General features: G+C 37.1%; 1 protein-coding gene across 3 annotated transcripts in view; it reads right to left on the bottom strand.

Moving 5' to 3' along the window:
* cacna1hb (calcium channel, voltage-dependent, T type, alpha 1H subunit b) overlaps window positions 1-17751 on the bottom strand; it is a 138339-nt gene that overhangs the window by 63241 nt on the left and 57347 nt on the right. For 2 of the 3 annotated variants that reach the window (XM_055205977.2, XM_055205976.2), the window contains exons 4-9: window positions 14991-15124; window positions 13535-13632; window positions 12610-12769; window positions 6707-7019; window positions 6065-6157; window positions 2308-2962 (exon numbers count right to left, since the gene is read on the bottom strand). In XM_055205977.2, coding sequence (XP_055061952.2) covers window positions 2308-2962; window positions 6065-6157; window positions 6707-7019; window positions 12610-12769; window positions 13535-13632; window positions 14991-15124 — 1453 coding nt within the window. Of the gene's footprint in view, window positions 1-2307; window positions 2963-6064; window positions 6158-6706; window positions 7020-12609; window positions 12770-13534; window positions 13633-14990; window positions 15125-17751 lie in introns of those variants that run through there. The other variant, XM_055205979.2, reaches the window with a different exon arrangement.

Here is a 17751-nt window from a genome sequence, read left to right as displayed (position 1 = left end):
GGTATAATAGTGTACCTCAAAAGGTACAACATTTCAATGTGTTCAATGAGTAACAGAAATGGTACAGTTTTGTACATTTATTTTTAACAGTGTAGTTGTATTCAAAACTGTGTGTTGTTCAAATAAGATTTATTTTGTGCATTATTGGAAAGCAAGGATGCTGAAATAAATCACATTTGTGCAAAATGCAAAGCGACTGAACCAGGTAACTGCAGGCGAAAGTCAAGAGGCACAGAGTAATGACTAGACAGTGTGCATGTTTATGCAGTCAGTTTCTCAATTCAATTTGGAATTATTGGGGCATGTCAAGTGTGCTAAGCAAAAAATTAAATAATTTCATCCCCGTTATTAAGTTCGAACCCCAGAGACAGAATTTACTTTTAATCTATAAACTCCAAGTCAATTTTTAAATATGTCATAGGCCAAAAAATGACTTAAATAATGTACTTATGGGGCTACTGTACAGTAAATAAAGCACCGTACTTGTACACTTAAACCACACTCAAAAATCTACGTTATAGCATTAGATAATACAATATATTAAACCAAGCTGGGTTGTAGATTATAAAATAAAAGGCATTCTGGATTTAGACACTTTCTGGCTGTGAAAATAAGTTCAAATTTTAATTTGACGAAATACATTATGCAGCTAGTACTTATATAGCCGCTAAAATGATCATTGGACCTTTTGGGTAAAAAGTAAATTAAAAAAGTTAGCAAATTAAAAAAGTTAGCATCATTTGGTCACTTGGTTTAATATTTGGGTAACACCTTAAATTAAGATTGAACAAACAATGAACAACAGTTATTCATATTAAATCATGTATCTGTTAACGTTAGTTAAAGGAATAGTCAATTTTCTTAAAAGAAAAATCCAGATAATTTGCTCACCACCATGTCATTCAGGATGTTGGTGTCTTTCTTTGTTCAGTCGAGAGGAAGTTGTGTTTTTTGGGGGGAACATTGCAGGATTTTTCTCATTTTGATGGACTTTGATGGACACCAACACTTGACACTTGACTCAGCACGTGGCGGTTTTTTTCAACGGAGTTTCAAAGGACTATAAACGATCCCAAACGAGGCATAAGTGTCTTATCTAGCAAAACGATTGTCATTTTTGACAAGAGAAGTGACAGATGTGCACTTTTGAACCACAATTTCTCGTCTAGGTCCAGTCCTGAAAGCGTCAGCGTGACCTCACGCAATACGTCATCACGTCAAGAGGTCACAGAGGACGAACGCGAAACTCCGCCCCAGTGTTTACAAGTGTGTTGAAAGAGGACCGTTCCTACGTTGTTGTATGTCAACTGATACTAATTAATGTCTTTGTGTCAGTTTATTGTTTACAATGGTCCGCAAATGTGCGTTTTATATATGTAACAAGTGACCTCCCTACGTCACTACGCATTTACGTTAGGTCGTGCTGGACCGGACCTGGACGAAAAGTTGTGGTTTAAAAGAGCATTTTTTTTGTTTTTCTTGTCAAAAATGACAATTGTTTCGCTAGATAAGACCCTTATGCCTCGTTTGGGATCTTTTATAGTCCTTTGAAACTCCGTTGAAAAAAACTGTTACGTGTTGAGTTAAGTGTTAATTGTTTGTGTTCATTAAAGTCCATTAAAATGAGAAAAATCCTGCAATGTTTTCCTCCAAAAACATAATTTCTTCTCGACTGAACAAAGAAAGACATCAACATTTTTAATGACATGGTGGTGAGTAAATTATCTGGATTTTTCTTTTAAGAAAATGGACTATGCCTTTAATGCACAATTAACAGCTTTAATTACACAGTGTACTGGCATTAACTAACATAAACAAAGATTTAAAGGAACACACCACCATTTTTTATATTTGACTATGTTCTTTCCTCAACCTAGGCTAATGAATTAATATCTATCTTTTTTCAATGCGTACACTTAATCTTTGTACAGCGCATTGTAAATGTGTTAGCATTTAGCCTAGCCCTATTTATTCCTTAGGATCCAAACAGGGATGAATTTAAAAGCCACCAAACACTTCCATGTTTTCCCTATATAAAGACTGTTACATGAGTAGTTACACCAGTAAGTATGGTGGCACAAAATAAAACGTGGCGGTTTTTTAAGCAGATAAAAAATTAGAACTATATTGTAATATTATAGTGGACTCTAGTGGAGTCCATTCCTCTTTGGTCAGGGCTGTTTTGGTGGCAAAAGGGGGATCTACCCAGTGTTTGGCAGGTGGTCATAATGTTATGGCTGATCGGTATATATATATAATTTGGATGAAGTGCCCAAATACTTGTTTTGCGTATATTCATGGTCTTACCGTGTTGCATCTTGTAAGTATCCTGAAATCCACCACAAACTGAGATCTTCCTGCCATAGTGTCCATGATGCAATGCTGGTCCCTTGGCACCACCTGTCCTGTTTTGGCGATTATGTGAGTTTGAGGACAGTTTGGAGGGCATTATGGTGGGGTAGTTCATACTGAACTTTAAACCCTTTAAATTCTGCAGTGTTAGTGGAAGAGATGGACTCTTTTTGCAATTCTGAGTGTCTCTATCAGCATGAAGGGTTTTCATTTCAATGCCATTACCGATGTAATTGTGATGATGATTATGATAACAATGAGTCATAAAGTATTGCGACGGTCCCATCTTTGTCCCATTGTCAGCCCAATATCCATTAGTCCCGCCTCCCGTCAAGGAGCTGTTGGAATTGGCATCGCCCCTTCGCCTCTTCGGGCACAATTCGCCGTAGAAGCGGGTGACGTGCCGACAAAGTTTACGGCAGATGTGGGCGAGGTATTTTAGCATCTCTTCGTAGCAGGATCCTGGTTCGGCCAAGCTAGCGATGGTGGACTCGTTGCTACGGAAACGGGCCCGCTGCTCCTTCATGAGCTGGTTCTCCCGTTGTTTGGTCTCGGAGAACTGTGTTGCTATGACAACCAGGCACAGGTTGATCATAAAGAAGGAGCCTACCTGTGTACAGATCACTACATGAGTACATCGAAGATATTGAAAGCAGATGTCCAAAATGGACTACAGGATGAAGAAAGTCTATTTATTTTAGGTTAAATTTAATTAACATGTAATAAGATAAATAAATCACGCAGAAGTTTTATTGAAAATATTTGATAATTTACTCACTCCCATGTCATCCAAGATGTTTATGGCTTTCTTTGTTCAGTCAAGAAGAAAGTTTTTGAGAAAAACATTCCAGGATTTTTATCCATATAGTGGACTTTAGTGGACTTCAACGGTTAACAGTTTCAATGCAGTTTAAAATTGCAGTTTGAATGCAGCTACAAAGGGCTCTAAATGATACCAACCGAGGCATAAGGGTCTTATCTAGCAAAACGATCATCATTTTCGCCAAAAAAGTACTTTTAAACCACAACTTCTTGTCTTGCGCTAGTCGTGTGATGTGCCAACGTGACTTTATGTATTACGTAATCACGTCGGAAGGTCATGCATGATGTATGCGAAACTACACCCCAAGTGTTGTGTGGAGAAAGAGGACCGTTCTGACGTTGTTTTTGTGTCAGTTTATTGTTTGAAATGGTCTGCAAGTGTTCGTTTCACATATGTAGCGCGTGACCTTTCAACGTGATTAAGTAATGCATAAGATCATGCTGGCGTGTCACATGCAAGTGCAAGACGAGAAGTTGTGGTTTAAGGGCCAGATTAACTAACAACTTGTGTCAGCGCAAACCATCATTTTGGCGTAAAATAAGGACTGGCGCGATTTACTAAAGATGCGCATTAGATAATTAGCATTGAAAAGGTGTGGTCTAGTTATTTTTTTGAATGACCTTATTGCATATGCATGTCATTTGATTTATGAATGATTCACGCAACGCAATTTACTTATGTTTGCGCGTGTGATATTACTGGTATTTGCGTCATTATTTAATGCCGAAAAAAGCACGTCTTAAATCATTTTGCGTTTGAAATGGCTTCAATTGTTGCTGATAGGAGAGGCCAGAGAAACATATTATTCAAAAACATTGTTTGCCAAGCCATGTTATTTTTTTGTTTGGTAGAGGAAATAAAGGAGAAGTCCCTATGAGAAGTCACACAAGGGGCCCTATCTTGCACCCAGCGCAATTGACTTTGTCAGTGACGCATGTATCATTTCGTATTTTGCACTGGCGCACAGCGGGTTTTTCCCTCCACAGACGCACGTCGGCAAACTAGGGAATGAACTTGCGCTTCCTGGGAGGTTCAGCGCAAAAAAGGAGGCTTGCTCCGGCGCAAACCATCTCTTATGCTATTTTGCAGTTTCAAAAAACAATTGCGCTACTAACCAAAAAAAAACTAGTCTAAAGTCAGTGGCGCGTTGCGCGTGGTTCATTATGCTATTTTAAGGGTGCATGCTTGACCATTATGTATAGCGTGCACAACTCGCATTGCTTATCTAATCTACACAGATGCAACAGTTATTTTTGCAAATCATAAATTGTTACAAAAAAATATATAAGATAAGGGAAATCATTAAATCATAAATTGTTACAATAAAAAATATTAATACATGAGATAAGGGAAATCATTGTGGTGAGCATTGTGGTGATAGTTTTTATTTATTTTGTGTGGCAGCGTTAAACAATTATCATGCAAATAACGATTAAAATATTTTCATAAGTTTGTTGTGTGGCTGTATTACGTTTATTTTATCTAAATAATAATTAAAATGTTTTCATAAGAAACCTTCATGTATGTGAACTTGATTTGTAAGTGTACTTTGGGGTTGAACCTTGCTTGCGTTTCTTGTGTCCGATTTCAAAGCCCCCAAACCCTTTCAGCGGTGAGGATGGACGCAGCGATGTCCTCCTGTGTGCCCGGGGTGCCCGATTTATGCTGGCAAGCTAGGATCCCCCCGTCTCCTGACATCATTGTAGTGCTTGGCGCAGCTGATGAGACAATTGCGGCTATTTCCTCTCACGCCTGATTCTCTGCTCTTACAAGAACGTCGGTCTCCTCGGCTGTGAACCGCTCCTGGCGTGCGCCTGTCGAATCCGTCATAATAATAGCAACCCGCCATGGAACTTGCGCCCTTGCGTTTAAAGGGAATGTTGGATAGCGTTCTGATTGGTTTATTTGACGTTACGCCCAAACCACACCTATGAATAATGAACCTACTTCAGACCAACCCCTTATTGATTTGCGCCCGGCGCAAGACTTATTTCTCCCGCCGGGAAAATAGCAACAGCGCCCAAGATCCGCCCACAAAGTCACTTGCGCTTTGCGCTTCGGACTTGCGTTTCAGATCGTTAAAATAGGGCCCATTGTGTTTCAAAACTTCTTTTAACTGTTAATTTTTTGTCCTCCAGTTCGTTTCAGTGTCCTAAGGCTTCGTTAGCGTGGATTTCACACCCCAAATTTTCAGATGAGATCTCCGTGGAGCTGAACTCAAGCGCATCAGGCATCAGTAGATCACCTGCACCTCATCAGCTCTGCTTAGTTGCGACCCTGAACTAATTTGCGCTGCTCTTAGTTGATTGGGTTGGTCATTGGAAATCATGGAAATCAGCTGTTGCGCCTGTCTTATTTAATTTGCGCCTTTTTAGTAAATAACCCGCAAATATTATCACTCCCATCTGCACTTTTTTGGAATTGCACTTTCGTACTTATTTGACACATTTAGTAATTCTGGCTCTAAATGTACTTTTTTTTGCCAAAATGACAATTGTTTCGCTAGATTATACCTCGGTTGGGATTGTTTAGAGCCCTTTGAAGCTGCATTGAAACTGTAATTTTAAACAGCATTGAAAATGTAAACTAAAGTCCACTATATGGAGAAAAATCCTAAACGTTTTCCTCAAAAAACATTATTTCTTCTAGACTGAATAAAGAAAGACATAAACATCTTGGATGACATGGGTTGAGTAAAATATCTGGATTTTTATGAAAGTGGGGTAATCCTTTAAATATCTTTTAAAAAAGTTAGTTTTAAGCCCTGGTTATAAAGTATAATTACTCAAGTAATTTACATCCTTGATGGTGGCAAAGATCATTTCCACACAAGAAATGAAAGTGGAGAAACTTGAACTCCATAACCTTAATGAATTGAAGTGCACTTACAATGATAAGGAAGATGAAATAGATGAAGTTGTAAAAGGAATGTGCATCCATTACATAATACATGATATCCACCCATCCTTCCAACGTAATAACCTGAAAGAAACAGAAATATGATTCAGAGTAGGGCATGTATTTAACAGCGATAAAACGTTACATAAACTTAATGTCTCCCTGCGTGAAGTGCCAAGAAATAAAGGACGTCGACTCGTAAGTTATTGTTCATCACCTGCACAAACTAGGTCACAATACTGTAAGGAATGATAAATGTCATGCTCCGGTCAATCGAATTACTCGGAAATCTGATAAATGTCCGTGCCCATTCCCAATCACATTACTAGGAAATATGATAAATATTGTAGCTCCTAAAGATTGGATTAAAATGGAACATGATAAAACTTGATTTCCTGGGACAGGTAAGCTGGTTATTGATGTACGGAGATTCAGTCTCGCTGTAGCCCCTGGCAACCATTCACTTCATTTTGCAACTCTGAAAGTAAGTGTCTCTCGGTGCCAAAAGGATATGTGAGGATAAGAAATATCATCGCCTGCCAGTGCGAATATACGAAAATCTTAATGAATAACTTGGTGCAGATTTCTGCAAACATCCTGACCTTCTTTATGATGCTGCATATACAAACACACCTGAAAAATGGCAATCCATGCATATCCAATGTTGTCAAAGTTGATGGCCCCGTTATGTGGATTGTGTTCACTTGCTTTGCAGTTGCTGTAATACATGTTCCAGTTCACACATGCATGATGAAAGGACTGTTTGAAAACATGATCCGTGACATTATCGGCACTGAGTTCACATCGAGCTCCCCCCTCCCTGCGCTGCGGGATACTGGAGCAGTGCAGCATTCCGTTCTCTCGAGCAGTCGAGCAAATGAAGGGAATGTCGTCCGACTCATCCGGTTTGTAGTATTCGTTTAGAGACTCAGACACATTATACAGCCTACAGAGAGAGCATGTCGGTTAGAGTAAAGCAGAGAGATACCACACAAGGACATCAGCTCATTTGGGTGTGATACATTATTAACCATTTATACATTTGGCGGATGCTTTTATCCAAAGCGACTTACAGTTTATTCAAGGTACATTTTTTCAGCATGTGGGTTTACTGAGAATCGAACCCATGACATATGCGCTGCTAACCAATTACGCTACAGTATAGTACACAGAAGACAGCATTATGCTAAAAAATCTCAATAGTAACTCATTTAAAGGGGGCATGTCATGAAACATTTGACTTTTTCCATGTTTAAGTGCTATAATTGGATCCCTAGTGCTTTTATCAACCTAGAAAATGTGAAAAAGATCAGCCCAGTAACTTAGTTTTGCTAAACAATTCTCTGCAAGCATGTGAAAAAATTTATCATTGAAATTGATCTCCCCTTGTGATGTCAGAAGGGGATAATACCACCATCTAACCACAGCACTGCCATTTTTAGTTCAGAAATCAACTAATTTGCATTTTAAAGGACACACCCAAAACCCATTTTTGCTTAGGCCAACAAAGTAGCAATTTTAACATGTTATAATAAATTATCTATATGTTATTTTGAGCTAGAACCTCAAATACGTACTCTAGGGACTCTAATTTTCAAAAATTATTGTAAAATGTCCCCTTTAATATTTTTTCAATGCAATCTGCACTGTAAATAATTCTTGGTTGATATGAATAAATAAATAATTAATAAATAAAATAAATAATGATTTTATTATTTTATAGAATAAATAAAACTAAATAATTTTACAAGTCATTTTAACATACATTATTTATCTTGACAAGAGATGAGTTGCTACAACTTATAAAATGAACTATATTTTATAAGTTATAACTCGTCTTTAATATTGTATACCTTGAATGAATTTCAAGACACTAATAAAAGCAAAACTGATAAAAGCAAAAACTTCCGGACACCATATACAGGTAAATGCAGCAAAATAGTTTGTGTTGTGTGAAGCATTTTGTTCTCAGAGTTTTAACAAACAGCTTGAGCCCAAGTGAGCTACTGCTTTAATCTGCCCCACATCCTGCTTATTACACTGAGAGCCAGAAGAGCGTAAAGCCGAAGCTATTAGATCATCATTTAAGAGAGATGTTTGATGAAAATGGCTTGAAAATTGATGTTACCTTGTGTTACTTACTGTACATCTTAAGCAATAAGACCAGCAGTAATGCATACCAAACTTAACAATAATTATGTTAGCAATAATGCATTATAGGTAATCGGAATACTTGAGATTCATACTGTGGATAAATCTCGGCAAAGAGCTGATTAACACCGGCTCTGTGAAATATATATGCAGTTGCTTTTTGTTTTATTTCCCAAAGCCAGAGGTCCAAGAAAATCTAACCAAAGCTGGCACATTAAAACCCCATCGGTGTCATTAGTGGACCTTAGCCGGAAACATCTTACACACCTTAAGAAGTTTTAGCTGGCATAAGTCTAAGGTCGACTACATAAAAAAAAAATGTATGCTGTTCACTTTATTTAAACAATTCATTTTGATTTAAAGAGCACCTATTACATTGCTACACTGCAAAAAATGACTTTCTAACTTAGTATTTTTGTCTTGTTTTCAATACTAATATTTAATGAATTTATTTAAATATATAAATCAAGTGATATTTTCTTGATGAGCAAAATGACCTAAGAAAATAAGTCTAGTTACAAGACAACAAATATACAAATACATTTAAATATAAGTAAATTTGTGCTTAAAACAAGCAAAAAAGTCTGCCAATCGGATATGCACATTTTTCTTACATTTTTCTTGAATTTAGTGTGTGAAGTGGATTCGGACACGGATGTCAGTGTGCATTGTTTGAAAAAATTAAAAAGTTAAAAAAGTGAATTAAACTAATTGTTTTTATATGAAAATTGTGTTGGGTTTAGATAAATTGCTATAAATAATAAAATAAAGTTAAAATAACTCAAGCTAACTTCTCACTAGTCAAAAAAATTGTAAATTCAAGTTGATTAAACTTAAAAAAATAAGTGCAACAAGGATTTTTTTTAGTTTCAAGCGATTCAAAAGGTTTGGATCCAAACTATACAGTGAATGTTGTGTGTTTCTAGCACTGCGTCCTTTGAGATAAAACAATCCCCTCTTTTGTGACACGTCTCATTTGTGTTATATAGAGATACAACAGATACTCTGCAGCTTAGTAACAAAGTGATATAAATCAGACATTATTCACCTTATATCTTTAGTCTTTTAAACTATGGTGGTTCAGACTGCTAAAGTTGGAGAATTGTGACATGAGGGGTGGAAGGCCTGATACGACTGCTTCTCTCAATTTAATTGGGCTATTAAAATTCCTGGAGACCTTGTTTAAATAGAAGACAGTTTAGAAAAAGAACTTTAAAGCATTTTGCAAGAAAGGAAATGTATTAAAATTGTACCACTTCCAAATAGTCATTTGTCACGATTGTATTTTACACACACATAGTTTTTTATTTTTGTTAAAAATTAATTAAAATGAAAGTACAAAGGAGTGGATTCCCTAATGAGAAAAGAAAAACTTGTCTGTACACTCCTAAAATAATGAGACAAATTTGCACATCCCGTAGGACTTCCTTACTAATGGCAAAAAGCCATTTTCACACCTGAGGCAGGTGCAGTATGACAAGGATAGTTCTGTGTGTGCGGCACTGTGCGCTGTATTGAATAAATATAATATAATTTTATCTATATCAGAAAATATTTGGAGTGCAAGTGAAGTGAATTTTTTTTTGACGGACATGAATTCATGTACAGTACAGTATGCACAAGAGACCTGGATGTTTAAATAACAGCATAATTTGAAAGAAAGAAGGTGGTTTAGATAGTACTGGGCTTTGGGGAGGGATTTGGAGTGAAGCGAAAGGGTCAGGGCTTCTTTCAGCAGACTGGCTTTCTGAAATGCAGTGCATCAGGGTGGACAGTTGTCAAGATGAATCACTGGAGCAGACCGTTTGTACGGATTAGTCAACTCTTTACTGTGTACAGCGTCTATGATCAATGAGGCTGATTTGAAAATGTGTACAGAAATTTAAAAATGTATATCTTGTGACAGCACACATGCTCGGTTACCTAAAAATACATTTTTGCCATTATTTGAAGAAATAAGGGGTATGAAATGAAATAAAGGTGAGAATATTTCCTTTAGGCTGGATTAGAGAAAAAAAATCGAATAAGTTTGAGTTAAATTAATTCATAGCTTGATGTTTTTAGCTTAATGATTTTTTATCATCTCTAGTCAAGATAATAGTAAGTTTAAATGACTTGTAAATCTGAGTTGATTCAGCAAAATTTTTTAAGGCAGCAAATATTTTTTTTACACTGCACTGTAAAGAGTGAAAGTTGGATTAACTTTAAAAAATGACTTAAAAAAAAAGACATTTTTCAACTTAAATTAATTTGAATAAGCTCACATTTTTAGGTGTTACCAATTTAAGTATTTTTAAAAAGTTTTATTTCCTTTTTTTAAAGTGTGTCACACTGAAGTCCATGCGCCTTATTCAGTCCACCGCCATGTTGATTACAAATGTTTACAAATTTTCACAGGATAAAACCTTTAGAAAATGTGGATTGTTAAAATTGGAATGGCTGTATGATCTAATTTGAGATAAGAATAGCGCATTGTGTACATAATATCTGTTTTGGACATTAGTCTATTGGATAATCGCAAATTTTTCATGTTGCAAGCATGTTTACTTTTCTTTAAAACACCAATATAGTGCAACAATAAAATATGTGCTTAAAAAACTTACTGGAAAAAAGTTTTTAACGTATTAATTCCTTGCGTTTTTTTGTCAGGTCTGTCAAGGGTTTGTGTGCTAAGGATGCTGTCTTAAGCCTCTTTCACACAGTAATTCTGGTAAATTACCATGAATTTACCAGAATGAATTTACCAGTAAATACAAAAATGTGCTGTTCACACACGCAGTGGCGTTCCGTTATTTTACCAGTAAGACATCATTCACACATCAGTATCAAAATACCAGTAAATTCGTTGAGAAAGCGGAAGTACCTGTAGCAGGCGGCGGGCTCAGTGTTGTATTTGTAAACAATCCACGTCGTTCATATCCACGGTCCGTATTTTGCTGTTTTCACGTCTGTGGTAAACAGTCGCGAAGTTGCTCATGACCAAACAACATTGAATGAGACGACGTCAAACCGAAAATGCGTTTTTAACAACACTACTGTTTGCACGTTAGGCTTCACAGAGGGCGTGCTAAGGACGTCGGCAATTCGGCGGTAAGCTGTTTTAAACAACTTTTGTGAAGAAATGTGGACGTAAACTTCAGGTGTGCTCAACTTTCAAGCGGCATGTGTGTGGAAAACGTCCGTAAACAGTGTGGGGGTAAACGCGTCATCTGTATTAAAGCGCTATGATTGGCCCGAAGCTGTCAGCGCGGTCTGACGTCGTCTGTTCTAAATGCCGGTAATCCTATAATTTTCGTTCACACATAGCGCTTACCGGTAAATTACTGGTAATCTTACAACCTGTCTTACTGGTAAATTGGGAGCACTGATTTACCGGAAAGGTTCTGTTCACACATGATCTGTTAACTGCAATTTACCAGTAAAGTACCAGTAAAGACTGTATGTGTGAAAGGGACTATAGTCTGGGACGTAAATGTTATCAGGGCTCGGAGAAAATCGCTTTGTTATTTTCGTCCCATGTTATTTTTGCCCCGGTTCTTCCCTATATTAGTTATAGGACTATATTAGTGTTTTAAAGAAAAGTCAGCATGCTTACAACACATTACAAGTAAGTGATTAGCCAGCAGGATAATAACAAAACAGATTTTATGTAAGCATTGCGCTGCTCTTTTCTCATTTTAACAATATATGATTTCTGAGGTTCTTTGTCCTGTGGAAATTTGTAAAACAATGTATTTTCTGTGTTTTGATGGCTGAATGACTAGCATCCCGGTATAAAACAGGTTTAAAGCGCACACTAATCCCTCACAGCCTTACTTTGGAATCAACATGGCGGCATGCTGAATAAGGCGTATTGATAGTACCGTTTCCATTGTACACAATGTATACACATTTCTTACCATTTTACAAATTGAGGATGTCAAAAATTATGTTCTTAAATTAATATTTAACCCAGCATATCACTTTAAAATCTAGATAATGGCCTTTAAATCCTCCAAACATTGCTTCTAAATAAACAAAGCCACTCTTTTCTGGAAATATTACATTTTAGCATGCACTTGTTACTTTGTTTTTTTTGTTGTTTTTAAAATCTGTATTTGACATTCTTGTTTAGTTTTTTTTATTATTATCATGCTGCTAAAGAATGATCCAGCATAATGAGGCATCCTACAGTACTTCCAAACACAGCGGTACACAGTATTTATTGATGCGACATCATTATTGGCATCCCAGTAGGGGAAATGTTGCAACACGGAGCAATTAGCAAATTAATTGTAATAATAATAATAATGATTATAATAATAATAATAATAATAAAGTGAAATAATTGTTTTTTATTAAATAAATAATAATAATTAAGCAGCTTGCATTAATAAAGCACTTACGTTCTGATGTTGCTGTCGAGGAAGCAGCGGTTACGAAGAAGCCCCGCCCACAACTGCACGCCGACAATCCCGAATATAAAGAAAACAAAGAAACAAAGCAGCAAGACGTTTCCTAGCATGGGCAGAGTATCCAACAACAGGGTCACCAGAATACGCATACCTACAACACACAGATATATGATGATGTCACACACTTTCATACTGTATGCTCAATGAAGGATCAAAGCCATCAAAGTACAATAAAAAAAACTATTTTAGTTTGACATTCATAGGCTTTTCAACAAACTTTTGTTGATAATAATGATAATAACTATACAGGTTTTAAGACGCATTTTTTGGTCGATCAAATCACAAGTGGACAACGCTAAACAGGTGTAAAATGTTTCGAGCTCATCCACTTTTGAGCACATCCAGATGTGCATTATGTAACTGCACCAAGAAGCAATTCGAAACACACGCACACACACGCACAAACATATTTGTCGCCCTTCATCTTGATAATAATCGAATTGGAAACTTTACGGCCACAGGCTCTCAATCTACACCGAGTCCGGCACGCACACACAAAAACTCATTTGGAATGTGTTGACAATGGAGTGCGCTATAAATGGTGAGCGTATCCGTGCATGTCAAGAGCTTACAATCTTGCCCCGCATTAAACAAAACAGACCCTCACTTTTGCCGTTGGAACCAATTCACGACTTTAACATACGCCAGCACCTTCCTGCCGACAAATGCTGTGTCAGAGGTCGTGTTAATGCATCATTGTGATGTGTGTGAATCTATAAATACAACAGATGTGTGTTTTTCAGGCCTAACCCAAATTATTTGCTTTAAATCAATAGCTGGGATGTGTGCCGGCGACGCTGGTAAGGTGAAAGATGAAATGCAAAGATAAACAAAAGTGAGAGTAAGCAGTACTTACTGGGAACTCTGTTGATGGCTCTTAACGGTCTGAGAACCCGCACGGTTCTGATGGCGGAGAAACTGACGTTGTGTCCGTCTAAAGAATACTCCAACATCCTATCCAGAAACACATTTCATAAAAACACTTTATTAGGCTAAAGATTTTGTGTCAATATGCTAAAAAAATAGCATACATTTCTGGTTCGTGCTGGTTTGTAGAGCCATGGAGTTCACAAGCAAAACTAGCTGGTAGTAATTAGTAACGCTTGCTAGAGATGCTAGCCGGCTAGATGCTAGCCAAGAGGCTGTCCAGACCAGTTTGTTTTAACATCCTGACCAGTTGCCCAGCATTTTTGCGTTTAAAAGACATCTAATAACCATCAAAACACTGCTTAGATATCTAAAGCAAGGCAAAAGTTGGGCTCTCAGTAAAAATTTAATAGACGTCCACCATAGCCCAAAAATAAATTAAATAAATAAATGAACCCAAACACCTTGTAATCCCTGCTAACACGATGTAATATCAAACATCTCATAAGTTATCTTGTCAAAAAACGACATGTAAACATATTCAAGTTTATTTTGGCTATCGTTAACCTAGGCGGTGAAATGATGGCTATAGCTTGCTGGGTGACCACAACCGCAAAACAGGCTTGACAAACCGCATAATAAAATGTCTTCTATCGTCTTGTGAACATTTCAAATAAAGTAACTTCAATACGAAAAGTGCTGGGATACAAAAAAAGGGCTTTTTACACAGAGTAAAATCCACATACGTAAATGTACATCAGTAAATGTTTGAAACGTTCATCCGCGTAGAAAAGTAGTCCCTGTTTTAAAAGACTATAGTATTTAAAAGATTGCCCAGCCTAAATCATAGATGTCTATTGTAAATGTATCTTTGTAAATGTTTTAACAAATTAAGGGGCTAGTCTTAATTGTTTTACCGATATATTATTAGCTACCAGCATATAAAACACAATGTAAAGTATAGCCTACTGCAAAACAGTTAGATGTGAATTAATACCCAACTTGTATTTTCCGCACACCACAAAACATTAATATTATAATGAGGTTTAATGAGTGATCAGGCCATGCGTTAGCTCAAGTTGCGACATTAAACACAGGAAGAGCAGCAAAAATCCCTGTGTCAGCGAAATGAGAGCCAATGAAAAGAGATGAGGTAAATGCACTCACGAGAAGACAGAGATCATTGCCTGGTAATTGTCATTCACGAGCTTAACTGTGACACATCGACTTGACATTAGAACTAGTCCTGACATTAAAACTGAATCTGACATTAAACACACACGCACGCACACACACACACACACACACGCCAAGCAAGACCTTGTAACACTTAAGATTTAATGACTAATCAGATTCTAGGAATCCACATGCTAGGTGCCGGTAATGGTTGACTTTTTCTTGACCCGTTGAGTGTGGCGCTCTCTGCTTTGTGATTGGTTACTCACCCAGCCATGACGATGAAGAGGTCAAGGCGGTTCCAGGTATCACCAAGGTAACATTTCGGACCGAACACCCCCAGGGCCACCATTTTAATCACCATCTCCACAGCAAAGAACGCAAAAATGAAGTCATCAAATGCCTGAGAGGAGAAATGGGTGTTAAATATTCAGCTAAATCTCACTTCAACTCAGTAATTTGCATATGCTAAAAAATAAATTATAATAATTAAATTAAATGATGCACCGCCTCATCCCGTCTAACTCTATGTAATCTATCACAATGCGGGCTGCCATTGAAATTCAAGGGGCCATGGACTAAACTATATGGGTGGGCAACCATATGTGTAAAGATGTCATCACAAGGCCTGTGAATATGTTTCGCTTCACTATTTCCAAATATGACTAGATTTTTGAAAAATATATGCATTTAGGAAAGACTTCCAAAGTACTTACATTCACATTGAAGCATTTAGTTATTTTGTACAGAAAACAGAAAAATAATGCTTTCAAACGCTGGAGCCGTGTCCCCTGTGGGTGCTAAAACTACGGCCACTCGTGGGAAAGTTGTTATTGTCATAACACCGTATAACACATGTCAACTTTTAAATACCGCTAAAACCTACATTTATTTCAGCCGACTGCCAGCTTTGTTTCAGCCGACTGCCAGCTTTTTTCAGTAGAGCGCTTTGGTTGCTATAATATTTCTGCTTTGTTTATCAGTCGTTGAACCAACCTGATCTCACAAATTTCCGTGTTATAGTCACGGAATATTTTGCTCATTTATCCGTGTCATTATCACAGATCTCCGCATTTTTCCATGTCAGTACCACAGACTTTCTTTTCTGTGTCGGTTTCACGTATTGGTTACTCAATTGTTTATCCTATTTTTAAACCATTTTCACTTCGTTTGGGGTTGGAACGGCTTTCTGTAACATAAAACCACATCCTTACCCAAACCCAACACTCTAAAAAAATAATCCGTAAAAAAACGGATAATGTCCTGGCAGAAAATTACCGGTACCTTTTCCGTTATGTTTACAGACATTTCCGTTTCTTCAAAAACTGAACATTCTGTAGATTTATAGAACACTGTCCGTAGATTTACAGAACATTTTCCGTAACCTTTAGGGACACTTCAATCTGCCTATGAAAGGCAACAATGGTGACAATCAACAACAAAGCTTCATGCCGCAATGCATGCTGGGTAACAGGATTGTAGAAAACTCTTAACGTTTACTCTTACCATTGTTGAGATTTGTATCCAAAGTGATGATGTCTCTGAAGCAAAAATCACAGCTGACAAATTTTCAGCCATCTTATTCAATACAGTGTGTTTTAGATCAGCATAGAGTGTTACTCTTACAGATTTTAGTTCTTTATTCTTATTTTATTATTTCATATTAAAATGTTAGGCAGTAAAACATAAAAACAACTAAGCTTATATGACATCATAGAAAATTCTCCTTTCTTAAGCAACAAACAAGTTGTAATTGCTACAAGCAAAAACACAGTTGCAATGCTAAAAGAGCAGAGTCAGTTCTGGAAGGTCAAGGGACAAAAGCCTAACTAAAGGGAACACTAATCTCAATAGTGGTGACTTCAAATGAATCTAAAAGAAACACAAACTGTAGATTTAATGTGATAAATGTTGTGGTAAATATCCATTTGACTTACACGTCACGTCAGAAAGAAGATTTGTCTACTAAATCACATGTGTCGATGCTGGAATAGCTTAACACTTGTATCTTGTTCTGACAGCATTTGTTTAGAAGTTAAACATCATCCATGTTAGAAATAACTCAGCAAGCAAGTTGTAATTTTAGGTTTCAAACAGAGATGGTGATAGAGAGGCAAAAGTGAGATTGCAGCAGGAGTTATTGTACCCATAATGCAACATGTTATTAAAAAAAAAACGGATAAATGCCTGTAAAACATAAATACGGAAAATTCCTTCATATTTACACAGTACTTTGTCCGTTTTTTTACGGATTTTTTTTAGAGTGAACTCTAACCTTAGCGTCAGGCTACAATTGTTTTAAAATCCGGACAAAAATAGTATAAACCAATAGTTAAAGTGACATCCTAACCCAAACCCCAAATCTAACCCCAAACCCACGCGAAAATGGTTTAAAATATGAAAAACATTGAGTAACCAATACGTGAAACTGACACAGAAACGGAAATCCGTGGTACGAACACAGAAAAATGCGTAGATCTGTGACAATGACACGTAAAAATATTTTGTGACTACACCACAGAACTTTGTGAGATCATGTTGTTTGAACGATGGGCCAGTTGGTTGTTGTGATGTTTATCCCGCCACTCCTCCACTGTGATTGGACGGCCGTGTGAGAACTGACATTGACGAGCTGAGCGTTTCCCCCAAAGTTTCAGTGCAGAAAAAAACACCAGATGCGCTTCTATTGGAAACAATTGAAAACATATGCCGGCCGCCGGTGAAAAACCTTTGGTGTGCACGCCCCCTTAAAGGGGTCATATGACGTTTGTGTATTTGGTTTAATGCAATGGGTTAAAATCATAAATTTTTATGTTTTTAATTATTATTGCTCCTCTATGCCCCGCCTTTCTGAAACACGTCGATGTTTTACAAAGCTCATCGTTCTAAAAGGTAGGGTTGTGACAATTAATCGGGCAAATGCGCGTTTTCTCAATGAATGAATTACGTTGAAATGCCGCCACATTCAAAAGCCAGAGGGCGCTTTCGTGCAGAAACTCCATTTGTGCAACAGAAGAAGTATCATTACAA

The sequence above is a fragment of the Misgurnus anguillicaudatus genome, chromosome 3 (assembly GCF_027580225.2).
Source record: "Misgurnus anguillicaudatus chromosome 3, ASM2758022v2, whole genome shotgun sequence".
Classification (NCBI taxonomy): domain Eukaryota; kingdom Metazoa; phylum Chordata; class Actinopteri; order Cypriniformes; family Cobitidae; genus Misgurnus; species Misgurnus anguillicaudatus.
The sequence above is the reverse complement of the archived record's forward strand: the minus strand, read 5'-3'. Positions and strand labels throughout refer to the sequence as shown.